The 26,425-nt window shown below is 39.8% G+C and overlaps 1 protein-coding gene across 1 annotated transcript in view; it reads right to left on the bottom strand.

Annotated features, from left to right (window-relative positions):
• Positions 1-26,425, bottom strand: part of PLXDC2 (plexin domain containing 2) — a 363,862-nt gene that overhangs the window by 224,066 nt on the left and 113,371 nt on the right. The window contains exon 3 of the mRNA XM_065398467.1: positions 3,584-3,795. Within this exon, the coding sequence (XP_065254539.1) occupies positions 3,584-3,795 (212 nt within the window). The remainder of the gene's footprint in view (positions 1-3,583; positions 3,796-26,425) is intronic.

The raw sequence follows: 26,425 nt of genomic DNA, 5'->3' as shown, positions 1-26,425 counted from the left end.
CCAGGCTCTGAAGCTCTCTCTCTTCAACAGGGTCCACCTTCCTAAGGGCCCAGTTCAAGAAAACTGGGCCCTTCCATATATAGGAAAACACTTGACCATGTGTTTTAGTTTAAGCAAATGCTGAAGTGCTTTTTTGAATCCAGCCCCAGTAGGCAGAAAGGGAATTCCGACCAGGAAGAGAGTAAACATTCCCACTCTTGCCATAAATGTTGAAGGATCCTGAACGATGCTTGGGACCTCAGACTTACATTTCGTTTGAGAGACTGCACCTGCAGCAGTACAGCCCATCTAATTACCTCAGACTGGTTCAACACTGAGGTCGTTGGGTTGGCCCTGACTTAGAAGAAATTGCAAACAGAATCACCCCACCACTACTTGGAGGCCTTCAATCCACATAACCGACAAGATTAACCTTTCTTGACTTATGACAGACTGTGGGGCAGAGGAGTGTTGTGAGGTTTAGTTGATAGCTTCTAAAACATTCGGCTGTCCTCTGATGAAAATCTATAAGTGAAAAGTTATTATTATAGTACTGTAAATACTAGAAAAAAAATCAGTGGAGCTGCACCCACTTACCCCAGGCTGAATTTGTCTCTAGGAATTTTTTTTCCATAAGAAAGGTCAAATTTGACACTACACTTAGGAAATAGAATTTATGGCTTTTTTACAAAATAAGACAAACACCCATATTTCTTTCTTCTTGTTCTTGTTTTTTGTTTGTTTTACAGTTGATTTGAAACAAGACTCATCATAGGAAAGGAAGCTATGGGGAGAGATTATACATCATCCTTAGGGTGTATGTCAAAGCATCTTTGATATTTACAATGAAAGAGTATAACATAATTTAGACAAACAATATCTATTATGAATGAGTCTTGTAATGCTTTATTGTCATTAGATATGAATAAGAGACAACAATCAGTTTGTGGATTTTCTTCATCAAGAACTACAATACACAGGGAAGAAGAGTTACTAAAAAATCAGTATGCCTTACCAGAACTGCTGCTGATCTCCAAAGGTGCAGGAGAGGAATTTGCTACATACGGCTACCTATACTTTAAATATTTGTTATACACTGCTCCTCTTCTATGAAGCTAGGCACCAAGGATTTTGTAAGATGGTTGTGTGTTATAATGAGAATTTATAATGGAATCCAATACAGTTAAGAGCCACAATTCAGTTATTTTACCCTGCGGTGAAGCCTTTAGAAAATGAGCACTATGAAGGCGTACTGCACCTGAATTAAATAAAGTAGGTTACTGTGAGTGAAGCTTGTTAGTACACACTGTCAGTGCACTTTGCTCTCATCAATCTAAACATAGTTAGGGAAGATGCATGTGGGAAAATATCACCACTACCCACATCTGCTTGCAAGTATTCTCTTCTAACCCGCACACCGCCACATTTTACTGTCACTCCTGGAATTACAGCCAGTTCAGATTATAAAATCTTAGAACAGCAACAGAAGAGAGAAGCAAGGCAACACTGCATTACTCCCTAGAGATAAGCCATGAAAAGTTCAGCTACATGAATATATTTGTAGCTGGTTGTCTTACTTTATCCACCAAATAATCAGAAACAAGATCTGTGTCGTGCCTGACTGACTAGTTACATATGTGCCCAGATGGGAGTACAGGAGGCAATAAACAACTCATAAATCAATATACAGGTCAAGAGTATCATTTACCAGCCAGTAACTTCCATGTTAATGCAAACAGAAGATACAATTAGCATGTGCAAATTGTAAAATTGAAAAAACAAAAACAATCTCCCCTTGCCTCCCACCCAGAAAAGCCTTATTTTTAACTGAAACACCACTGTCTCCACGGATGGCTTTGTGTTCCTTGTATTTGTTGTTCTTTAGCCAAAATAATTATTAAATAATAAGAACAATAAATAATAAATTAAAATAGATGAGCCACAAAAACTGAAAGTTGTTTTGTTAATTCAAGAATAAGTTCTCCTAGAATTAAGATTTAAATGGTACTGTTGTTCTGGAAGCAAAATATAAAGAGTAGAAATATATAGGATTTAGATTAAATAATTATTTATTCCAAAATGTATTCTGCTTCAAGAATAGAGAGTATTTTTCATCATTTAAGCAAACAAGAAGAAGTAATTACTGTTTTAAAAGCATCAAGTCAATCAACACCGAAGTCTTTACTTACTGTCCATCTATAAACACAAAATCTAAGCAGACTAACACGGCTACCACTCTGAAACCTAATCAGAGAGTGGATTTCCAAATTACAACAGAAAAATAGCACAACTCTAAAAAATACTCAGTTACTTGTCACCAACCAATCAGAGTGAAAAATCTCAAAAAATACTTAGGGTTAAATTCTGCTCTCAATTATATGGGTGTAATATGGGAGGAACTCCACTGATGTCAATAGAATTCATCTAGGATTTACAAAGGGGAAAATCTGTCCTTTCAGGATCCTAAGCATATAATCAAAGTTTAAGTATATATTCTAATATTCACACATTCAAACAACAGTAAGCTCTAAGGATCCATAGTCTACTGAGGTCAATGGAGAATCTTTCCATTGACTTCAATGTGCTATGAATCAAGTCCTAAATGTGAGAAAGTATGTCTCAGCATTTCCCATGCAAGGCTCCATATATTAATGTTTTGGGAGGGTACCTTTGTAGTAGGGTTTGGGATTGGATGGAGGGAGAGCTGCTCATCTCCATGTTTAATTTGGTGTTTCCCCAACTACTTGCCAATTTTCTTAGGCACTTACCCCTTCCACACCCAGGGTCTGAGTCACCAAAAGATCAGAGGATAAGGCACAAAACTAAGGCTTTTATGAAGGATGGCCTTCATGCTTTCTCTCATGCTGCCCCTCACTGCTTGTAAAAAATATCCTCTAAGCATCCACAAAACTATCTAATTATCTTCCTTCAAAGCCCTCCTTAAAACTCTCCTTTGCCAATTGACAATTAGGCTGCTGGTGCACTGAGACCTATCATGCCATCCGATATTGTTTCATTATTTCCTCATAGTCCCCCATCAGGCTCTCTGTGTCAATCTGTTTTCTTTTGTTTTATACTTATATTCTAAGCTCTTTAGGGCAGGGACTCTCTGTGTATATACAGCACCTAGCACAATGGGGTCCTGGTCCGTGACTAGGACTCCTAGGTACAACAGTAACACAAATAATTAATAATAAGTGGCTCCCTTTTTATATACTATTCTCTTTTCCTTTTCAGGTCCTCCAGCAAGAACTCCTAATGATGCCAAAAAGCCTCCCTTGTCTTGTACAGCAAGGAGACAGCCTCCATCTTGAAATGAACAGTGCAATGGGAGAAACCATCTCTTTCCCCAAGAGTCACAAGTGTCACTCCCTCCCAGAATCTCCAAGCCTAGCAACTGGAGAGCAGAAACTGGAGCCCACATGATAACATGTTACATAAACTGTTAGGCCATTAGGCTGGCATCAGTCATCAAAGTTTAAATGCACTGAACTCATCTCTTAGCTTTTAAAAACATGTTGTATGATTCTGGGACTTTGATTCATGCCACCACTCACAGTGTAGTTCACAAACTAAATAAAGTTCACCTGGAACGAATCTCTACCTCAATCTGTGTGGTGTTGTCATGTCCCTCGTCAAGTAGTAGGTCTGTGAAGCCCCCGGGCTCTGAGGAATCCTGCCCCATGCTGGCTCTGTTAGTATCGACTGATTTGAGAGACTCTGAGTGCCTTTTCCACCTGTGACTGTATAGGTGTGAATCCACTTGAACGTTTTCCTCCACTCGAGGGGCGCTCTGAACAACTTCATAAAACACACCTGTTTGAGAAAAGAAAAATAATAATAATGTAGGGGACAGACGATTATTTATCAGTTGGGATCCAAGCAGCTATTACAGCCAATCACTTTGTTTTATTGATCATCAAAGTAATAGTGCTAATAATTAAAAGGTCTGATTATTTCTTACAGAAGAGTCTTATAAAATCAAATAAAAGTTGATAATCTTTCTATAGGTTCTTTAAACCATCCTGTTTAATTTAATACTATACTACATATCTGACATGAATTCTATAAAATGATTTGTAAAAATCTACAGAAAGAATATCATTTTATCAAATGCAAGAGATTTGAGTGATTTTTGTAGACCCCTACTAAATTCTACAGAGCACTGTTGTTTTCATTCCTGTCTATTTCATGGCTTAAGAAAAGCTTTTCCATGACAGAAAGATTGAAATTCTCTACGCTGACACCTCCATCTACCTAAGTACCATCTCTCCTCAAACCAAACCAAAAATCTGAAACAAACAAAACCAACCACCCAATAAAAACATACCCCAGGCAGAGTTTTATTCCCAAAAGGGAAGAAGAACCAGACATTCATGTTCACTAAGGGCTTCACTATTGCTGTTGATTTTATGTGGAAGGCATTCAGATGCTATGGTGGCAATTTAAAAACCTTATGATAGATATTAAATACTGCAGACTTCCCCATAATATCTGTTTCAGCATAGAAAGCAAATATTGCTTGCTGTGATACTAGTGATATTAGTTAGTAGTGATAAATGCTAATGATGCGTGAAGTCTATCGAGACTGACGATGCCATTAGCACAAATATGTAGTCTCATGAGATGTGTTTTATCCCCGTCCTTTTGGGCTTTACAAGTAAACTTATTCTCTTGCTGTGAACAAAACCACCACCACCAAAAACCCTGGAGCAATTTCCACTTTGCTCAACCCAACAGACAATAAAAATGCATTTGTTAATTCACAATAACTATTTAATTTATATAACAATACTTAGCATTTATATTTTGCTGTATGTCTTCAAAGGCCTGTCTGTATTGATATTAAGTAATTAATCTTTACAAAACCAATATGAGGTAGATAAGTAACATTATCCCCATTTTCTGGATGGAAGAACTGGCAAAGAATCTTTATGATTTATTAAAATGTAACGTAACAGTGCTGTAAAATTACATGGTACTTTACAAACATCAATTAAGGCACAATCCATGCCCAAAGGGAAGCTGGACTAGAATTCTGATTCCCAATCGCATGCTTAATCCATTAGACATGGTTACTATCATATTAACACTACAAAGAAACAAAATATTTTCTCAGTGCTGCAAAACCTCTCTTTTATGAATAAGGATGTCTCACCCACACAAGTAAGGCCTTGCAGAACTGGACCCAACATTTGTCCAGTTAAGTAGTAGTTGTATTTGCATGGCATTGCATAATTGACCGGGTGCAATGTGGGGTGTTTTTTCATATTCCTCTGAAATATCTGATATGGTGGCAGGATTCATGAGGATCAGGAGGCAGGATATAGGAGTAGGAGAATCACAGTCCCAGACACTTGGGTCATATTTTATCTCTACACTCCATCAGAAGTAACAGTTTCAGTACTCTGTATTGCCATGCAGGAGATCATATTTGACCCTTATCCCCAGTATCATCCCCCATGGAACATGCAGGTGGGAGTGCTGTGGGAGCAGTGTATCCAGCCTCCCAGGGAGACGAAAGGTCTCTGAATACTCAGTAGTGACCCTCCATCTGATTAAAGGGGCAGGATCCATAAGGGTCCTCAAGGGTAGAGGTACAGTAGAGATAAAGGTGGGGAAATAATTTTCGGACGCTGAAAAATAAGTTACTAGTCAAATCATTTCTATTGCTCTTTTCCCTTGCAGTGTCTTTCTGAGTTAAGCAAAATGGCATTTCCAAAGCCCTAATAGGTAATAGGTAATCTTCCTGCTGACACTTTAGAGGAAGTGAACAGAAAACTAGCATTCAAAAGGTTAAATGAGTAATAAGGAATCCCTGCATTTTGGCAGGTAAGGAAATTGGGGATGGGGATGGATCTACCAGCCATCACCCCTTGCAGAGCAGAGTCAGTTGCAATAGTGACAAATGCTATGACAGACTTCAGGCTGCTGTATAGGCTATTTTGGGACACTAGCCAATAAGATGCTGAGCTCCTCCTCCAAGCTGTTTGATCACCCTCATCTCCCTGGAAATTAATGTGAGCTGAAGGTGGTCAGTCCCTGAAAGAATCTGGCCTTTAATGGCCATTCTTAAAGCAGAATAAATAGTCTCAGGCCTTAGCCATCTCCAGAAACCAACTAATCCCATTGCTTTCTTTTAGTCACTGTGTTTCTTTTAGGCACTGTGTTTTCTGAAAGGCCTAAAACACTCTTCAATAAACTGCTTCAGATTTCCTTGTTTTATCTAGCAATCAGCTGCCAGAGACAGAGGGACCGCTCAGTAGCTGAACTGACCCGTTCGCTCAGAAAGCTTTATCAACTGCCAGTCACAAATCCATTCAAAGCTACCCTACCTGCTTCACCTAAGAGAAGCTCATCAGAATGTTAAGGGATAATAGAGCCTCAGGTCACACAGTGCTGACAAATATGACAAACATAACAGATTCAATCAAAGATGTGTTTAGTGCCTGCAATACAAATCAGTGACAGTATGATTGAAAACACCAAGTTACTATATTTGTAAGCATCCTTATTTGATAATAGATGCCTGGAGAGAAAAGCAGGGGTATGTGTACACACACACACACACACACACACACACACACACACAATTACACTGTGTCAAAAATCACATTCAGTACAATTATATCAGGTTACTAATATAACAATTGAACTTAGCATGGCCCTTTTTCATAGGCCAGATAATGCAGTGGGTAAATGTACAGTTTACTATTTGAAAGTCCAGGTTCAAACATAGGTTAGGCCTGGTTTTCAATCTTTTTGTACAGATTTAATTATTTTGGTTAGGGCTATGATTTTCTACTTAAATAGTAAAATCGGTGCTACTCCTAGCTCAAGGCTACACTACAGACTTCTGCCACCATAGCTGTGTCAGTCGGGGTGTGAAGAGCTGTGATCCCTGACCAATGCAGTTATGCCAGTAGAAGCCCCTAGTGCAGACACGTTATATTGGTAAAGCTGCACTTTTACCGGTATAGCTTGTTTTGCTTGTGGGGGGCGGGTTTATTATATCGGTACTAGAAGTGCAATGCCAATATAGTATACTAGTATTTTTATACCGGTAAAGCACTCCTAGTGTACATACAGCCCTAGTGTGGACCCAGTTATTATGACACAAAGGTGCCTTCCACAGGTATAGCTTCTTATTCTTCCCTTACAATAATAAGTTATACAGGTATAAGGCCAACAGTACACACCTATATAACTGTGTCCAGTCTCTAGCTCTGCCAGTATAGTTGAAGCAATACAATTGTGTGTGTAGATATGACCTTAGGCATGAAGTCAGTCTTGTGATCTCTCAACTTCACCTGTAAAGACTGTTTGTTCACATTACAAAACTACTGCAGAATTCAACATGATTGATCCAGGATTGGCAGAGTAGGGAAAATGCAGGTTAAGTCTGAGGTGAAATAGCAGAGCTATACTATGGAGTTTCCTCAGCCCCTGCCTGTACTTATTACTGTTTCCAAATATTGCTATATCACATTTCTATATGTGATAAGTCCACCAAATTATTTCAATGTTTGTTCTAAAAGCAACAGCCAAAAATTATTAAGAAGGGCCCTTTCTAACCAAATCAGCAAAGCAGCTTCCCCTTCATGAATCTCCAATCTTGAGGATCAGAGCAGTAGCCGTGTTAGTCTGAATCTGTAAAAAGCAACAGAGGGTCCTGTGGCACCTTTAAGACTAACAGAAGTATTGGGAGCATAAGCTTTCGTGGGTAAGAACCTCACTTCTTCAGATGCAAGTAATGGAAATTTCCAGAGGCAGGTATAAGGAAATGACAAATACAGCATCTGTTTCTTGAAGTCGGCTGAACAGATTGTTTTCTGTCCACTATATGTAAATGTAAAGTTAATTAATCACTGATGGAAATCAATTAGATCAGTGATAGTGTCTAACTTCTGAAGTCAGACAACTCAGGAAAAAAAAATGTGCAGAGCGGTAGAAATGCAGCTCTTTCCCAGGTGAAAGCGATTTCACTTTTCTTTGTGACCTCAGCCAATGAATCACTGATGCAAAGAATAGCGGTTTACAGGAAATGTAACAAAGTGTTTTACTGTTACCATTTAAATCTCAGTGTTTTCATCCAATTAGCCTGCAGAGGAATATGTAATTCAATTCAAATGGAACACTGGTGTGACACTGGCAAATTAGGTGCCAGCTCATGTCATGGCCACTGGCCCTCACTAACACTGACATGTGTAGCTGGAAGCCAGTCTGGCTCGCCTGTATGCTAGTATTATCAAAATAGATATTAGAGTTATAAGTGGGGTTGCCAAGTGTCTGGTTTTCAACCGGAATGGCAGGACAAAAAGGGACCCTGGCAGCTCTGGTCAGCACAGCTGACTGGGCCACTAAAAGTCTGGTTGGTGGCTCAGCAGGGCTAAAAGGCATGCTCTCTGCCTACCCTGGCTCTGCGTGGCTCCCAGAAGCGGCAACATGTCCCTGCAGCCCCTATGAGCAGGGGCAGCCAGGCAGCTCCGTGTGTGATCCCTATGCTGCTTGAACTCCAAGGGATGAAGACTCAAAGCACGGTTAGCCCTAAAGGACATATAAACCTTTGCATATTTGGAACCTAAGGCTGTATCTCATTTGTGTGTGTGTTTACCTGCTTTAACCTTGTAAATAACTCTCTCATTTCTTTTTTCTAGTTAATAAACCTTTAGTTAGTTTATTATAGGATTGGCTACAAGTGTTGTCTTTGGTGAGCGATCTAGGGTGCACCTGACCTGGGGTAAGTGATTAGACTGGGAACAACCTGAATATTTTGTGATCTATGGTGTCGGTGACCATTTATGACTAAGTCCAGCTTGCCTGGGTGGCAAGATAGACTGGAGAGTCCAAAGGGACTGTCTGTGACTTTCTGGTAAGATTGGTATAGTGCTTCAGGAGTTCATTTGTTACTGGACGGGTTTGATTTGATTTGATTATAGAATTGATTATTGAACATTCCACCAGTTTAGGGTGTCTGCCCTGCTTTTTGACAATCTGCCCTGAGGTTGGCACTCACAGTTGTGAAACACTAGAAACAGCATGACGATTCATACCTCAAAACCAGTATTAAAAGGTCTGTTTATGAGATACAAAATCCTATTTCTCAACCTGACGGGGCTCAAAAGTCAGAAAGACCAAATATAAGAGAGAAAAAATTATTCATGCAAGAAATAGAAAATGCTGTGGGATGCATTCCTTTAAGTATTTTTAATAATATTAGTTTCATGATTTTTTTATTTCTGATGTAAATGTTTTTGTTGTTATTTTTAAGCCATGAACGGGAGGGGAAACCAAATTTCTGGGGAATCTAGATATGTTTGAGACAAAAATGAGTGACATCGCTCACAAATCATTGACATTTTGAGAGATACAATACTACATCTATTATAAAACATGAACATTCAGATTTAAGGATTCATCAACTACAGTACCAATACACAGCATGATTCCACTGAGATATTATAGAATAGAACTCCTATGAGTCTTAGTACTGGAATTCCAGTTGGGAATTCCTTGCCTTTTTTTATTTTTCCTCATCTTATTCATACTCCCCCCATGCAATTTTTCTGTGCCTTTGTGTGACTCTGTTTGCACTTTAGAGAAATTCTGAATTCATGTGAGTCAAAGGGAGTTATATTGCCTGGTTGAGCAAAGTAATGATTGTTCCTGCTCCCACTAAATTCAATATCAGAACTCCCATTGCCTTTCAAGGGAGGAGGACTGAGTCCATGCAGTGATCAGTGTTAAGTCACGGTTTATCAACAATCAACTGTTATCCCACTAAGGTACCTCATGATAATGTAGGATTATGATAATCGAGCTACCACAGTTATTGCCCTATGCTTAAAATTGCAAATAATAGTGTTGTGTCATCTACTATGTGTGTCAGATGTTGGCAAAGACTGACTTTTTAATGGCAACCCAGTGGATAGTACATGTTCTTAAGGCCTTCTATAGAATTTCATGCAGCCAGTTCTCATCTTTTTAATATTACTGTATCTACTAGTACATTTTACAAATCTATCCTAGCTATTTAAGCAATTTCTCCAGAAATAAAGTAAATGTCAACTAAGATTCATGTCTAATACAAAGTTATTACCAATTATAATATGTGCTACTTTGCAGTTATAAAATCAATGACATACATTCAGACTTTTGTTCCTTTGCAAGTTGAGTCCATGCACCATAAGTAATTTTAAAGTCACATCATTTCGGTCCCAATGAACACATTTGAGTCAGGTTTTCCAGAACCTCATCTTCATCAGAAATATGACCATTACAGTGTGTTTCTTGTCCAGACTAAACTATTGTAATAAAAATTTTTGTTTCAATTTGTCCCTGAAAATAGTATTAGTAAATTAAAATGGGTTTAGGCATTTACAATAGTAATATTTTAGCCTTTGACTGCCACAATCTTACATAATGTTGGCTGAAATAACATCAAATCCCAGCTAACCTTCATATCTCCAATTACATCAACAAAATCATTTAACATAGTCCCTAACTGAGCACAGCATATATTCATAACTGGCCCTGCTTTATTAATTATACATTTGTATGACCATTTAACTAGGAGCTTTAGTCATGGACCAGTCTCTGCCCCAATGAGCTGATACTCTAACCATAAGACAATGTACAACAAATGGATACTGACAGATGAGGGGCTACATGGAAACAATGAGACAATAGTGGTAAACCTGATAAGGAGTGGTGTCAGCACACCAGTGGACTAACCACTGTCAAGTATTTTGTAGGCCTCATGACAAAGGAAAGTTTTAAGGAGGGCTGAGGACAATGAGTTATTTTATCATATCATGTAGCATATGTTTCACTTCCTGTTTCCACAACAGACATTTAAAAGTAATGCCTCATTCTAGGAGGTGCTGGAGCCAACGTGAATTGAAGGCATATAACATCTCACTGTACAAGGCCCTTAGATTGGAAGCACTCTAGAGCAGGGACTTATCTTTGCTTGTTATTTTTGTTTTGGCTGTAATGTACTTGGCACCCTGCTGGCACAGTAAAAATAGAATAATAATTACATTAATGATGGGTAGTGAAATCTTTTTATTATTACACACTAATTTCTGTGGTGAGGTTAAAAAATCATTTTGTGAAGAACCCACAGAGAAAGAAGGCTGCAATGATTTTAGTTTAACCTTTGTTTACAAAAGAAAAGCTCCAATAAACTTAGCTACCATATATGATAAAAACACACCACAGTGCCTTTCAGCTACTATTACTGATCATAGAATCATAAAATCAAAGAAATGAAGGGACCTTGATAGGTTACCTAGTACAGTCCCCACCATTGAGGCAGGACTAAGTATTATCTAGCCCAGCATTTCTCAAATGCATGTGGCCACCAGGGACTTTTCTTACGGCCACAGCCTCCTGGGTAGTGATTGGGGGCAGGAGGCAAAGCAGCAGCCCCCTCTCCCCAGGGCCACCAGCAGTGGTTGGGCCCTGCCCACCTCTGGCGACCCAAAAGCTGGAGGAGCAGACAGTCAGTGAGTTCCCCACCTTCCCAGGGCCAGTGGTCAGGCTTCAGCCCTTGTGTGGCAGGTGGCAGGTCTTAAAAAAAAAAGCAAAAGACATAAGAAAAAGGACAAGAATGTTCAAAGCACCTTATTTGTGTTTCTATTCTGTTTAGGTCCAGCAAAGAATAGAGACAACTACATAGTATTTTTATTATTGAGTCTACAAAAAAAAAATAATTCCTACATAAATAAGTTACAATGACTGGGACATGTATATGTGCATATTTATTTTTTTTCCTAATGTTAATTAAGTATTTTAGGAAAAATTGTCAGAGCAGCCACCAGCAAGAGTTGGTGGCCGCACTTTGAGGCCATCAAAAAATCTGTTGTGAGAACCACTGATCTAGACCGTCCCTGACAGGGTTTGTCTAACCTGTTCTTAAAAACCTCCAATGATGGGGATTCCACAATGTCCCTAGGCAATTTATTCCAATGCTTAACTACCCTGACAGTTAGGAAGTTTTTCCTAATATTGAACCTAAATCTCCCTTGCTGCAATATAAGCCCATTACCTGATACAGGAATGGGGCCTCTAGTCTTAATACAAAAGAATTAGTCAAAAGAAACATTCCAACAGAGAGGTTTACTCTTCCTTTGTTATAGATTTCATCTGTTTCAAACTGCTGTGAGTCTATTACATCCCCTTCTTCACCTCACAAATTATTGGTCTTTGGTGGCATAAAGGAAGCTCTAAATACAACTGTATGATTCCTCTAAACTATTTCCCTGGATGAAAGAGTCCACCATAAGAAAGAGAAAGACTAAAACAAATTCAGACAAAGTTAAAGAGAAGTAGTTAATTGACCCCCATTAAATTAAGTACTCATTAAATAATCAATATTGTTGAAGAGGGCAGCTTCTCCCTCCTGTCCCCACTTCCCTCTCCCTCTTTCCTAGCATACAGAGAGATCAGATTTGCATTCTAGAATCTAGGGATGGTAAACAGAATTACTGAATTAACTAATCTCAGCCTGAACAGGGAAAATCAATATTTTCTTATTGTGCTGAATAGAGTTATACTTTCCCCTAGATATTGTATTTCTAGTTGTCTATTATCTGGTCCACAGTGTACAACTGGTTTATATGAATGCTTGCATTCCACACAGAGATTTCATTTGCATTTCCCCAGTGGTACAATGAACTTTTCTGATACTGTTGATCCCCCAGACATTCAAGAGTACAGTTTATGATGGATGCCATTTGCATATACAGTCAGAAGAAAGCATGTCAGTAATATTCTCAAAATAATTTTACATTTTGTCTCCCATCTCACAATTCACAGTTTTACAGAGAGTGACTACTGTTTTAACCTGTCTTTTCTTGTGAGTTATCAGAGCACAGCACAGAAAAGCAGAAAATTAACATGTTTTAGATCAAATGGATTTTGTATTATTAGTTGTAGTAATAATGGCAAAAAAGTTATGCTAATTTCTGTCTTTTCAATCAAATCATTACTACCATGAAGTTAAAATTAAACCATGGATGTCATTCTATGTGTTTGCCTAAAAGCCTATCAGATTGAGGGGAAAAACCAAAACTGACTTGTTACAAAAACCAGAACTATCCATCTAATATTCTATTTATACATACTTCTCATTTTCTCAGTCTGGATCTGAGGTCTTTCCAGAGAATGCAAACACTAACTTTACCTTATTTAAACTCATTGTACATATATTGAGAAACACTTTTTTCCAGTCAATTACTGGATTATAAAACGTTTGCCCAGATCAGACACTAACATTGAACAAAGCTCACTACAGTACGTTCACATCAGACTCATAACTTGAAAGGCAGCCTGCTAGGTTTGGGGTTTTTTCCCCTTAAAGTGTCTCACAAAAGTACACATAAAAACAAGTGCCTGCCCAGGAATGGGGTAAAACCTCTTCCTGAAGGTTCTTCACTCATCGTTACAGCACTTATGGGGGGGGGGGGAGAGTAATCAACACTTCATTTTATTAGGCTGGCAGATGTGAGATGATATAAAACATCTAGCATTATTAATTCTCAGTTTCATAGAGACTATAAAACAAGGTGGGAAAGAATGAGACTGACAATTTTGCAGACAGAATATTAGGACCAGTTTCCATGAAGGGACACTGAAGAAAAGCAAACCAAAACCAGCTATTTATACAACTTTAATGTGCATATATTTGGAAGCTCCCTTGCATTAGTGTGCAAGGAGAAGACCAAAAAGAATCTGTAATATTCCAAACTGTGCCAGTTTGGCTAGTTTCTGATCTTCCTAGCAGGTAATGGTAAAAGCATCCCTGGTGGAGAAGTTCTGTTCAGTTTTAGTTTGACGGAAAGCCAAAGGCTAAAAGAGATGCAAGTATACTGCTTAACTGGTGGATTAGCTAACCATAGTGTTAGAACACCGACTTCTTTGTAGCATGCAGAGGCTAAGCGTGTTAATTCCACTGCCACTGGTCTGGCCAAGATACTTTTGTTCTCAATATGCCTGTCATGCTCAGTAATATTGGAGTTTGGAGGGTAATTGGTTTCATGGGCAGCCTTGTCAGACTGCAACTGTGAGCCCTCCAACTCCCTGACTCAATGTCATACCCACACTGACAGCACGAGCCAAGAAATACAGAAGAGAAAAGAAAAGTGAGTTAAAATGACAATTTAAATGGAAAAGAAACACAATCCAGGATTTAAATCCAAACAACTCTGCACTGTGCCTTTTCTTAATAATAATAGTTCCCAGATTGTCCTTACTACAGCATAAATTAGGGAACAAGGGTGGTATAACTTGGTGTAACAAAAAAATCCATATTATCCAAACAACAGGTGTCCCACACTACCCCTGACATGGGAGAACATCTATGATCATCTTGTTAGCAAATTAGTGCCTAAATATGGACGAACTCCTGAGGTCCTAACTCAGTGTTTACTCAGTCCTTACTGAGTCAATGAGAGTTTGCCAAAGTAAGAACTGAATAAATCCAGTGCTAATACTACTATTTAGAATGTACACAACCGTGGACCCTCCTGCCCGGCCCCTGAGCTCCTGCCCCGGGAGGCAAGCCCCTGGCCCCTCCTCTGCTGTTACCCCTCCCCCGCAGCCTCAGTGCACTGAGCCGCCGGCGCACTGCTCTGGGCGGCTGGGCAGCGCAGCTGCAGCGCCCGTCCTGACCCGGTGCTCTGTGTTGCGCTGTGGCGTGGCTGGCTCCAGCCGAGCGGCGCGGCTGTAGCGCCGCCAGCCACCGGTGCTCGAGGCAGCGCGGTAAGGGGGCAGGGAGCAGGTGGGGTTGGAAAGAGGGCAGGGGAGTTCAGGGTGGTGGTCAGGGGGCAGGGGTGTGGATAGCGGTCGGGGCAGTCAGAGGGCAGGGAACAGGGGGGTTGAATGGGTGCAGGGGTCCCAGGGGGTAGTAAGGAAGGAGAGTGGGGGTTGGATGGGCAGCGGGGGGCAGTCAGGGGCTGGGGTTTCGGGGGGCAGTTAGGGGACAGGGAACGGGGCGGTGGTAGATGGGGCAGGGGTCCTCGGGGGGCCATCAGGGGGCGAGAAGCAGGGGGGGTTCAGATAGGGGGTGGGGACCGGGCCACGCCTAGCTGTTTGGGGAGGCACAGCCTCCCCTAACTGACCCTCCATACAATTTTTGAAACCCGATGCGGCCCTCAGGCCAAAAAGTTTGCCCGCCCCTGCCTTATAGCATTTAAATCTGAAGATCAAAACTTCTACTCAAAATGTGGGTTTGCAAAGGAGGCTGTTCAACATCCAAACAAATTGTGTTTATTGTTTCTTCCTTATCCACTGTTTTGTTAACATTCTCTAACAATCCTATTAGCTTGGAGAGACATGATTTTCCATTACAAAACCCACAATCACACTGGGGAGTGGACAGGGGGTGCAGCAGGCCACAGGGCCTGCCCTCACACAACAGCTACTGGTAACACAGAACAGGAGGTGTGGTAAGTGGTGGGACACTGAGAGCAACTCTCTTGGCTCGGTAAGTGTTTGGATTTATGGATACTTTATAAAAACTCCAAGTAGTTTAAGGTTTTCTATCACTACTTATTTTTTCATAATTTTTGCAGTATCAGGAAGGATTTGTAATATGCAAGTATCAGTGCTGATCCGCTTGTCGCTGAAGAACCCACAATGCATCAAAAAGCACACAGATGAAACTTCAGCAGTAGAGGGTTTAGCAGGCCCAAGATTACTTATTGATTTAGGGGGGAAATGTCAAATGTTGGCAACTATCTTTTAGATCTCCTGGGCTGGATTTGAAGCTGCAAATTATGGAAAACAGGTTCTGCATACCAATACATATTCCCTGAGTAACCCACTCTCCAATTTAAGATATTTAAAAATATTCCTTTGATTTTTTCCCCTCCTTTACTCCTAAATCATCCAAGATGAAAACAGCTGCTATTCAGGGCTATTTTACGGATGGGTAGCATTGACGCCCTCTTGAACAATGAGATTATATAAACCAGTGTTTCTCACACTTCATTGCACTGTGACCCCCTTCTGACAACAAAAATTTCTACACAGCCCCAGGAAGGAGGACCGAAGACCGAGCCCCGGGCAGAGGGGCCACAGCTGAAGCCCGAACCCTGCCTCCCGGAGGGTGGGGGGAGCAAAGCCGAAGCTCAAGGGCTTCAACCCTGGGGCGGGTGGGAGCTGTAACCTGAGCCCCGCCACCCAAAGCTAAAGCCCTCAGGCTTCGGCTTCAGCCCTGGGCGGTGGGGCTCGGACTTTTGGCTTCAGCCCCAGGTTCCAGCAAGTCTAATGCCAGCCCTGGCGACCCCATTAAAACAGGGTCATGACACACTTTGGGGTCCCGACCTACAGTTTGAGAACCACTGCTATAAACTGATCAGATGATTTGGTGTCAGCTTTTTGCTGACAACTAGACTGCAAAAAAATTTAGTTTATAGACCACCTTAATCAATCTACTTTAGATATTTATACCTTGCTCATCACAGTGATTTTTGAGTACCTCATAATAGTTACAATAATCCAGAGGGGCCTACACACTAGAGTTCCTCCTTCCCTCTCTCTTTCATCTTAATCATAGATCTGATTAGTGTTATGGGGCATCTATGTCACAAAGAGATTTGCACTGTATTTTATCTTGAAGGCTTACATCCTAGGAAAATTTAAAATTGTCAGGTACTGAACTGGCCCAGCTGAGACTCTTCAGTAAGACGACACCTTTACAAACTACCTGTCATCTGATCCTGCAGAATGTGAGGCCATGGCTACACAAGAAAATTGCACTGGTTTAAATAAAGCTGCAATTTTAAACTGATTTAGTTAGTTAGTTAGTGCAAACCCTTTATGGGCTCCCTCAGATTGTAGTTTAAGGGTGGTTTATTTCAGTTTAGTTTAAGTCAGTTAGGGATCAGGTTAAGCTTAGACTGAAACAGGCCACTCTTGAACCGAAATAAGAGTGTCCACACAAGGGCTGGCATCAGTTTAACTAAACTGGTTTAAAACTGCACCTTCAGTTAAACCAGTGCAATTTTCTAGTGCAGACATGGCCTACATTGCATGAAAAAATAAAGCCCATACTGAAGCAAAAAACCTTTAAAAGTGTTCTAAGTTGGTAGAGTAATGAGAAATGAGTAACGAGCTTATAAACTGATATAATAATGTCTGCCTGAGTCTGCAAACAACCAGAAACAATTCTAAGAGAGGTGTACGGGATGTTAGCAATGAAGCCCAATGATAACAATTTGATTGTAATATTGTTAATTAATTATTCATGAAAGTACAAAATGAGTTGGACAGTCATGTGATCATTGTCATTTTGGCATTAGTGGTGGCGCTTTGGAAGGGTGGTGTGGCCTGGACTGGGACTCAGACTGGGGGGGGGGGTCTATTCCCAGCTCTGCCACTGGCCTACTGGCTGACCTTGGAAAGGTAACTTCACCTCTCTGTGCCTCAGTTTGCCCATCTGTAAAATGGGGATAATGATCCTGACCTCTTTTATGAAGCACTTGGAGAGATAATCATGAAAAGCACAAGATGAGAGCTACATTATTTTTACTGAACCACAGGGGTGAAAGTAAGGCGGTACGGGCCTGTACGGTGTACCAGTAAAAAGTGACCGCCTGTACCAGCCCGTACCGCTGACTTTAAAGCAGGGCCACCGACAGGGGGGCACAAAAAGGGGCAGAGACAGCGCTTTAATGTCCCTGCCCCTTCCCTCCTCCCCCTCCGGGCCACCAACGGGGGCGGGACAAAAGGAGCAGCTATCCCGGGGCCAGTGATTTAAAATCGCCACTGGAGCCCCGGGCAGCGCGGGCAGGCTGGCTGGGGGAGCTGACCCCTCCCTCCCCCCGTACCGGTAAGAGAAATTTTACTTTAACCCCTGCTGAAGCACCACTGTCATTTCTTCCAGTCTGACTCTTGACTATTGTGCAGAATCAAACTGCTTTCAGTCTTGTTGAGTGAGGATAATTATGGGACATTTCTTTGTTGAATTACAAAGGGTCCAAAAATCCCTGGTCCTTACTCAGTCATAACTCCAATTTTAACTTCGTTAGGAGTTTTGCCTGAATAAAAATATCATGATTATGCTTGTTCTCTATACATGCTGGCACACAAATGAGATGAAATAAGAATTGAGACTGTTCTGAAATACTGGCACAAAATCTAAATTGCTGGAGCCACTTGATGTGGGGGCCAAAAAGATCATACAAATGAGTATCAAGAAGTAGTGTCAATTGCTACATATTTAGCATCAGGAAAAAGCAGGGCTTCAAATCTAAGTCCATCGAGAAGCAGAGAAATAAGTTTTAAGAACTATACCAGTTAGAGATACGAATGATAAGACACATTTTGCCAACAGAAGTAATGTACTTAACAACTTGCAGTAACATGGAAGAGTCAGAAGAGAAAATAAAATATCAATTCTGAGAGATGTCAAAACAATGAAATTCTTTGGGAAATGCTTAATTTAAATGCAGAGTAAAGAGGGTATAAAGTACTTCGTTCCCCAAAAGGTGCTTGTACAGAAGTATGTTCTGTGTTGGCATGCAGTCAATCAATTGTGTTATTACCAGCATGCAGGAAGAGCACACTCACTAGAACATTGAAGAACTCTATACATTTCTAACTGAACTACAGGACTGTGATTCTCTAATTCCTGCAATGCAATTTCATTTTTAAAAAGTTATAAAAGTTTAAGTTTAAACAATTTTTTGTTTGAAGTTATTTATCCACATTAATTCTGCTTTAATAAAACCAGAGGACATGCCACCATTTGCCATCAGTTATTAATGCATGCAGACTACTTGGAGGAGATTAGTTCTTTACACCATTTAACCCATCTTTAATTCAGATTTGCATGTTCTTGGAAAAGTTTGGGTAAGTGGGTTTTTATTGTATTATTTTCACTACTACCTTAACATTTCCATGATAAAAACTACAGCTCTGCAATACTACCCCCAAAATGGGTTTGCTAGTGTCCCTGGTGCATCCTCTGTGTGTTTTTCTAAATAGGAGTCAAAGCTTTGTTCGTGTTCCACTTGCAAAGTATGTAATATTTTGGTAGGAGGCAAGGCAGCAAAAATGACCTCATTATACACTTAAGAAGGGAACAGATTTACTAATGTATCTGGTGTTTGGTGTACCGGCATTTTTCTAAACAGGAGATCACGTATTATGCAATATCTGATGTTCCATGTTCTACTAGTGTAAAGTGCATAGTCAATAATTTTGCTTTTGATTCACAACACAAATGCCAACAGCACACAGTACATTTATATAAAACAGCAAAGTGCTTAAACGTTTCTGGGGCTTTATTTTGTTAATGGAGCTGGATTTGGATTAACTCTGAATATGTAAACTCAGTGAGTCAAACAGATTTGAACAACCCCCCAGTACACAGACACAACAAAATGAATGGCAAAACAAGGATGCCTTCACAAATAGACTAGTTTTTCTCTTCAGCAGTCAGCATGATGCATACTACTACCCTGCCTATAAATAATTCTCCAAGGTTGTGGGGGGTTTTGTTTTTGTTTTTGTTTTTTGTGGGAAGAAGGGAGGTTGTTTATTTTTTCTTGGTTAGATGGCAAAAATCAAAGGAGAAAATAGAAAGAAAAATGAACAGTGGCTGTTTGGTGATAAGGGACAGTGGGGATTTTTTTATTTAAGTTATTAGACATGATAGCACTAAACTTCTTGAGCCTTATTAATCACAGGCAAGAAAGGATTACTCAGTGTGCATAATAATCTGGGAATAAAATGTTAGTTGGGAAGATGTCTGCTTTATTAGGAGGGGACTGATACCCAGCCAATGTACTTTAAAAATTAGCCTATTTTTTCCCCATTCTTGCCCCCGATTTTTTTTTTTTGCTAGCAAGCACATACTAATGCTTTCTCAAAACACAGCACTTTCCCTTCCAACCCAAGCACAGTCCCAATAGTTTGCTTCCTTTCTCCATGTCCTCTATCCTCAATGAAGATAAAGCATCAGCCAATTATATGAAAGACAGTTTTTAAAACAGCCTTACATTTCTATGTTAATGTAACATTGTTGCCAAGGCTTTAGTCATCAGACTGGCTGACAGCCCATCCTGAGCCACAGAAGCCATAGTAAGTTTTGGAAGCAAACTCTTTATTATTGAATCAGTTGCACACCACAAAATATAATTTGAGGGCTTTGGAAGTACACTAGCACTCATATACTTTACCTAGTTCCTGAAGGGAACGTGGCATTACAAATAATATTTAAAAAATAATCTCTACATATTGTTCATAACATAGACAATCTTTTTTGTTTTGTTTCTCATTCTTGGGTGAAATTCACACCTGTGCAGAGGGTTAGCATGGGCACAATGTCTGCTTATGGCTCACTTAAACCATGCCATTGCACCACCTAGATCATACTTAAATCATGAGCAATCCAACTTTATGAGTTTAAGTGGTTCATAGGACTTTTGCTGGCCCCTTTGCACAGGTCTGAATTTTTCTGTTTAGCATAACATCTTGGGAACTAGCCTGCTTCAGTGCTTCCTTACTGAATGCTGGTTTTCTTCCTTTATGTATTCACATGATTTATGTTAACAAAGACAAACAGACAAGTGCTGGTCAGGGTCACTTTTTTTAAGAGACAAGTTTAAACAATTGAACAGATTTAAGGAGGAAAAAAGTCTGATAAACCCAACCTTTGACAATCTGGCCAATAGATATATCCCTTTGTTGAAAAAATAAACTTCTTATGCTGACAACTCTTTTACATTTTAATTTTCTGATTTCTTTTTATCCGTATGTCAGTTTCTCAGAGGCTCTTCTGCTTGGGTACAGCCTTTGGCTGGAGGCGAGCTGCAAAACCACTGACCACTTCCAAAAAACAGAGTCTCTCAAATGACAGTTGTTTAACCAAACAGTGTATGTACTACTCATGGCCACTCTTATTACCTTTCCACTAAGTGGCAACCATAGGCTCACCACTTCCTCCCAGCCCCAAAATTAACATCAATGTGCAAACACCATTTTCACAGTTCCAGTCCTAACTATACTGAAGCTGCAGACTCTTATGAGCTTCCTGCTTATACCCTGGTTAAATGATCTACCAAAGTGATTTCTAAAGATCAGTCAAGTAACTTTTATTTCTAAAAGTTGAATGAACTTTGAAAGCGTATATAATTTGTTATCTAATCCGGGGGGGCAGGGAGGGAAGTTTCCACACGTGCAGGCGCACACACATGTTATATTATCTTCTCATATAAATATTCATTAACTGACAGGAAAAAACAACTTGTCTTATTATAACCAACAGGTTTGCTAAAAAGAACAGTATGAGAGTAATGCTGTAATGACCCAGAATTGCTTTCTGTGAGAGGAATGAGGGTAGATACTTGTGGTACATTCATTCATACTGCCTCTCCATAGGAAATCCTGAGCTTACCAACAGATTGTTCTGCAGCTTAACTTCTAAACACCACTGATTTAACAAATACCAGCTCAAATATTTTTTATTATAAACACCAAGAGTTTTAACATTCCAGACTGGAGTCTTTGAAGATGATGGTAAATCTGTTCATTCCTCCCTCAGTTTCAAATAAGATTTCTTTTGGGGGTGGAAGGAAAGACTGTTCATTCCCTTAAAAGCAACCCATGCTAGAATCAGAACCAAGCTATCTACAGCCACTGAGGCTTGGTCTATGCTTGAAATTTATTCCATTACAACTATGTTGGTCAGGAGTGTGAAAAAAAACACACCTCTGACTGACATAACTATGCCAACAAAACTCCCAGCACAGAAGACACAGCTATGCCAACAGAAGAGTGTTTCCATCAGCATAGCTAATGTGCATAGAGTGTAAAATATAGTTTAGACATGCATAGCACACTATAGATTTAAAAAAAAAAAAACCCTGCAGTTATATGGATAAAGGTTACACTATATCAATGGAAAATTCCACAAATCACTTGATCCAGTGGAAAAATAGCAGTGCAGAACTGAGACGAAAGCCCCATTGAAAAAAAATGGATTTCAAACATTTAGGTCAAAAGATAGGCATTGTTATACGCATTAAAAGGATGGCATGCTCGGATTTCAAGAACGGGAGCTAGTAAATCCAATGGATATAACTACAAATATTGTTCATAACCACTAGCCATAGAGTGAATTCATAAAATCATAGGGTTAGAAGTGATCACCAGGGTCATCTAGTCTAACCCCCCTGCCATTCACGTTGGATCCCATAGAAAGGACTTTGAAAAACCTGGAGAAAATACAGTTCTAATATTCTGCCATTACAAGACAAACTGTATCAAAGAGATGGTCATGGTTTGTTCTCACACAGTGGTTTCCAAACCACACTGTGTGGATTATTACTAATCTGAGGAGCACTTGGTGGTGGTCTGCAGACTGTTGGCTGGTCACATAGTGCTGGCTGCTCTCCTTGTATCCAGCTGCTAATGTGCACTAAGAAAAGCTAAAAGTACATTACATATTTTCCTAATATTACTGTTCCATGAACACAATTGCTGTAGTTGCCAGCAGGAGTATAGGCAAACTGTGCATTTGCATAATGGGATGAGAGGTGAGCTCATGAGACAGTGTCTCTGTTAAAGTTGGGGGGAAAGTTTGAGAATTCTTGCTCTAGCAAACTTTTTGGCCAACATTTTCAAAAGTGACTAAGAGTTTTAGCTGCCCAACTTGAGACATCAAAAAAGGATTTTCACAAGATGGGTGCTCAGCACTTTCTGAAAATCAAGCCACGCAAAGGTTTTCAAGATGAGCACCCAAAATCACTAAACAGTTTTGAAGGTCTTAGGGTCAGGCTTCAGCTTCAGCCCTGGGTGGTAGGGCTTGGGGCCCCAGGCTGAAGTCCCACGTGGTGGGGCTTTGGCTTTCTGCCCTGAGCCCTAGTGACTAACACCGGCCATGCTTGGCAGACCCCCTGAAACCTGCTCACGGCTGACACCCCCCCCCCCCCCCCCACTCCCAGGGCACTGGACCCTAGTTGAGAACCACTGTTTAATCTATGAAACTTACTTTAAGATACCTTTCAAATGGTTCCAAGCTTCAGTTTGGCTTCCAAGCTAACACACTATTCCCTAAAAAAAAAAAAAAAAAAAACCTATAAAAAAGGACAAAGGTCAGGAAGATAGCATCTCCCTGTTAACATACTTTAGTAATGAACACTTTCTATGCAAACCACTGATTTGGTTTTGTGGGATTTAATTTCAGCTAAGGAAAACCAAGTGCAGATGTGTGTGTTTGGGTTTTTATTTCTTTATTTTTTTTAAAGGGCAACGGTGGCGTTGTGGTGATGGGAAGAAGCAGAGTAACAACTTTTAAAGAAACCACTTCCCACCAGTAGTATCAGCCACCATGCTACTGCAATGGTTGTGAAATATGTTATTCAACCAAAATAAAAATCTGTTACATCAGTACCTGTATTAACAAAGTAGAAGAAAATCAAGCAGTGTAACAGGTGATCAGTTACTTCTATATAGTGTACTGTAATTCAAATAAATACAGCTGCCGGCTCCTTTAGATATTGAAAATGTAATGAGCAATGAAGCTAATTTGTGTTCCATGAAGGCTCTTACAGGAACTGATTACTTACAGATGCCAAGTCTCCAAGTGAAATTTTTGCCACCTGTTTTCAATTTCAGGATTGGCAGTCTTGCACTTCCAAGATTACTGGCCTATCGTCAGGCTATGCCATCTGTTGCTGTATTTTCCATGATCAAAAGTTTTCACAAGACATCCAGCAAAACACCAGAATGAATGAGATTTCCTTCCCAACATACAGACACACATAAAAAGGACACCCTAGAAAAACTCTTCTCCATAGCAAAGAATAGTTGTAGATGAAATGACCAAACTCTGAATAAGGCCTATTTACATATCAAATTAACCAGTGTTCATGATTTCTTATCTAAATATTGATGTTAACAAGCCAGTTACTTTTACTGGATTTAGACACAAATTATCCATTATCTAGTTTAACTACTGTAATTTCTGTATTCACATAACCAGAGTACTTCAGTGCAGCATATTCAGTTCATGCAAACAGCACTGTCACATGAAAATTTGTATGCAAGTATGTATAATAGTCTAGTAAATCCATCTGAAAAAGGGTAATAAAACACATGTTAAGAAATAAACAGATTATGGTGGTGATGAGGCAAACAAACATAGATCAAAGCTTGGCCCATTTTTTCCACCAGCCTACAAAATATATGTGGCTAAAATGTTTTCTGCAATCCTCTTCTACGTTCAGTGTGAAACTTACTAAGTTTGGTTTTATTCCAAAATATATCACTAATTTTATCCAAACCACGACAGAGCACATATCTCAAATTATCAAATCAATTCAGACTTTTATTTTTGTGGTAGCCATTATTATACAGTATCCATCAAACTAAGTAGCCGGCTATGGAAAATACCAGGTTAATTATCAAGTCCATAGGGCAAGGTATTATCCATTAGGGGGCATATTGTATAGTAAACTGATATCACATTTGGTCCTTAATTTATACATACTAACTGAAAGAACTGTTTTTACTACATAAAACACAGCTGATATACAGTTCTGCCCTCCATGGCCCATGCACTTACGTGCTGTCTTTTGAATTACAGTCCATTTAGATCATAAGACTTTTGAGGCAGGGACTGACTACTACTCAGTGCCTGGCAGAATGGGGCCCCACTCCTTGTTGGCCCTTAGGTGATTTTCATAAAATCCATATTGCTACCATTATTCAAAAATAGGATTATAGTTATAATTACTTTTTTCAGTAAATGAAACAAAGTGCCTTATATACCCTAAAGAAAGGGTAAAAGGGAGAGAAAGGAAGACCTCTTGGTAAAACTATAAAGGCACTCTTCAAATGTTATTCCATCACTTAAACAAAAAATAAATCTGATTTTACAGTCTACACTCCCATCCCATGCTTTCACATGCCACTGCCCGCAGTTAAGGAGACACCACTAGTCTTCCCAACTCACCACCCACTGGGTTAGCAATTATTCCATTGCAAACAGCAATCCTAACATTATGGGTCACTTGAAATTCTTCCCTCCTCTCCAAAGGAAACCACCGTGATGACCAAACTCTGACTTCCAACGCATTATAGAAGCAGGAGACAAAGCAACACTGAAAGGGATTCTCCAATCAGCCATAGTTCTCCTGAGAGCTCTTCAGGCTGCTGTTATGGCTCTCATACTGATGCTGATAGACACAGAATCCTTGTTTCCCCATAACGATCAGGTTCCCCTTCTGTCATAATTATATCATCTCTGCTATAGTTCAGTCTCTATATGAAAGATGTTCTGGCCTCGGTGTGAAACCATCAGAGTTTATACCGTCTACTTACAGCACGCTGTCAAGCTGAAAGTTAGACAGGATGGTGGCTCATTCACTGGGGCTGATCCTGACCCCAGTAACACTGGGGTAAAACTAGAATATTTCTGTTGACTTTAATGGAGTTTTTCCAGTTGTACACCAGTGTATTTGAGGTCAGAATCTGAATCAAAATGCTCATTAAGAGCTGCAAATATCATGAAAAAAGATAACGGAAGATACCCACATCCATTGAGGGATGAATGAATATATACCCTTAGGAAGTGGAGCTAAGAGGCAGATGCTATAAGCCTCGGTAACTCTGTGAATATCATACAGAAGGGAGAAATTTTCCCTTACTGTAATATACAGCACTGAGTTCATATAAACACCAACTAGTGCACCTTAGGCATTATATCAACATATATATGAAATATAACAGTAGCAGCAGCTTGTTTTTCACCAGAAAGATCAGAAGAGCAGCTGTTTATTGCTTTAATACAGCAATTACAACGTTAGCCAATGTTTCCAGTAAAGTATGCTTCCATCCATGCCATTTCTAATAATCTCATAATGATGACATTTTTCCTTCGTTTGTTCGTCGGAGAGTTAGCTGTCCAAAATACCACAAGAGTTACTCTCAGTGAAAGGCGAAAAGATCACATGCTCTGCTTTTCAGATTCACTTAGCTACAATTAATATACCCAGTTTTCCAAAAAGATATTCCATTTCCCAGTCAGCAGTGTAATTTTGATCTGGAACAAAAATAAGGACATTTCTGAAGACTAAACATTTTAACTAGAAACAGTGGACCTGGCAGAAAAAAATCCTTCCCTTCAGTTTGTTTCTTTGGTGACTTGGCTAACAAACAAAACAAAACAAAACAAAACCCAACAAGAAACAAAAAACCCTGATTTGCTGACAACTAAGCTGTATACTAAAGAAAGACATCTGCAAAGATTTAGGGCCTGATCCAACATTTAGACTTCACTGATTTCAATGGGATTTGGATCAGGCCTTTAATAAGTAATATCTTATTCCTAAATTGAGGTCTGCTAATGTGGCCCCCCTATGCCCTTAGAGCTCCATCACTTTTTATGGATTCATACATTCCAAAACCAGAAGGGACCTGTGTGGTCACC

Source organism: Emys orbicularis, chromosome 2, assembly GCF_028017835.1.
Source record: "Emys orbicularis isolate rEmyOrb1 chromosome 2, rEmyOrb1.hap1, whole genome shotgun sequence".
Lineage (NCBI taxonomy): Eukaryota > Metazoa > Chordata > Testudines > Emydidae > Emys > Emys orbicularis.
Note: the sequence above shows the minus strand (reverse complement) of the source record. Positions and strands in the feature narration are given on the sequence as shown.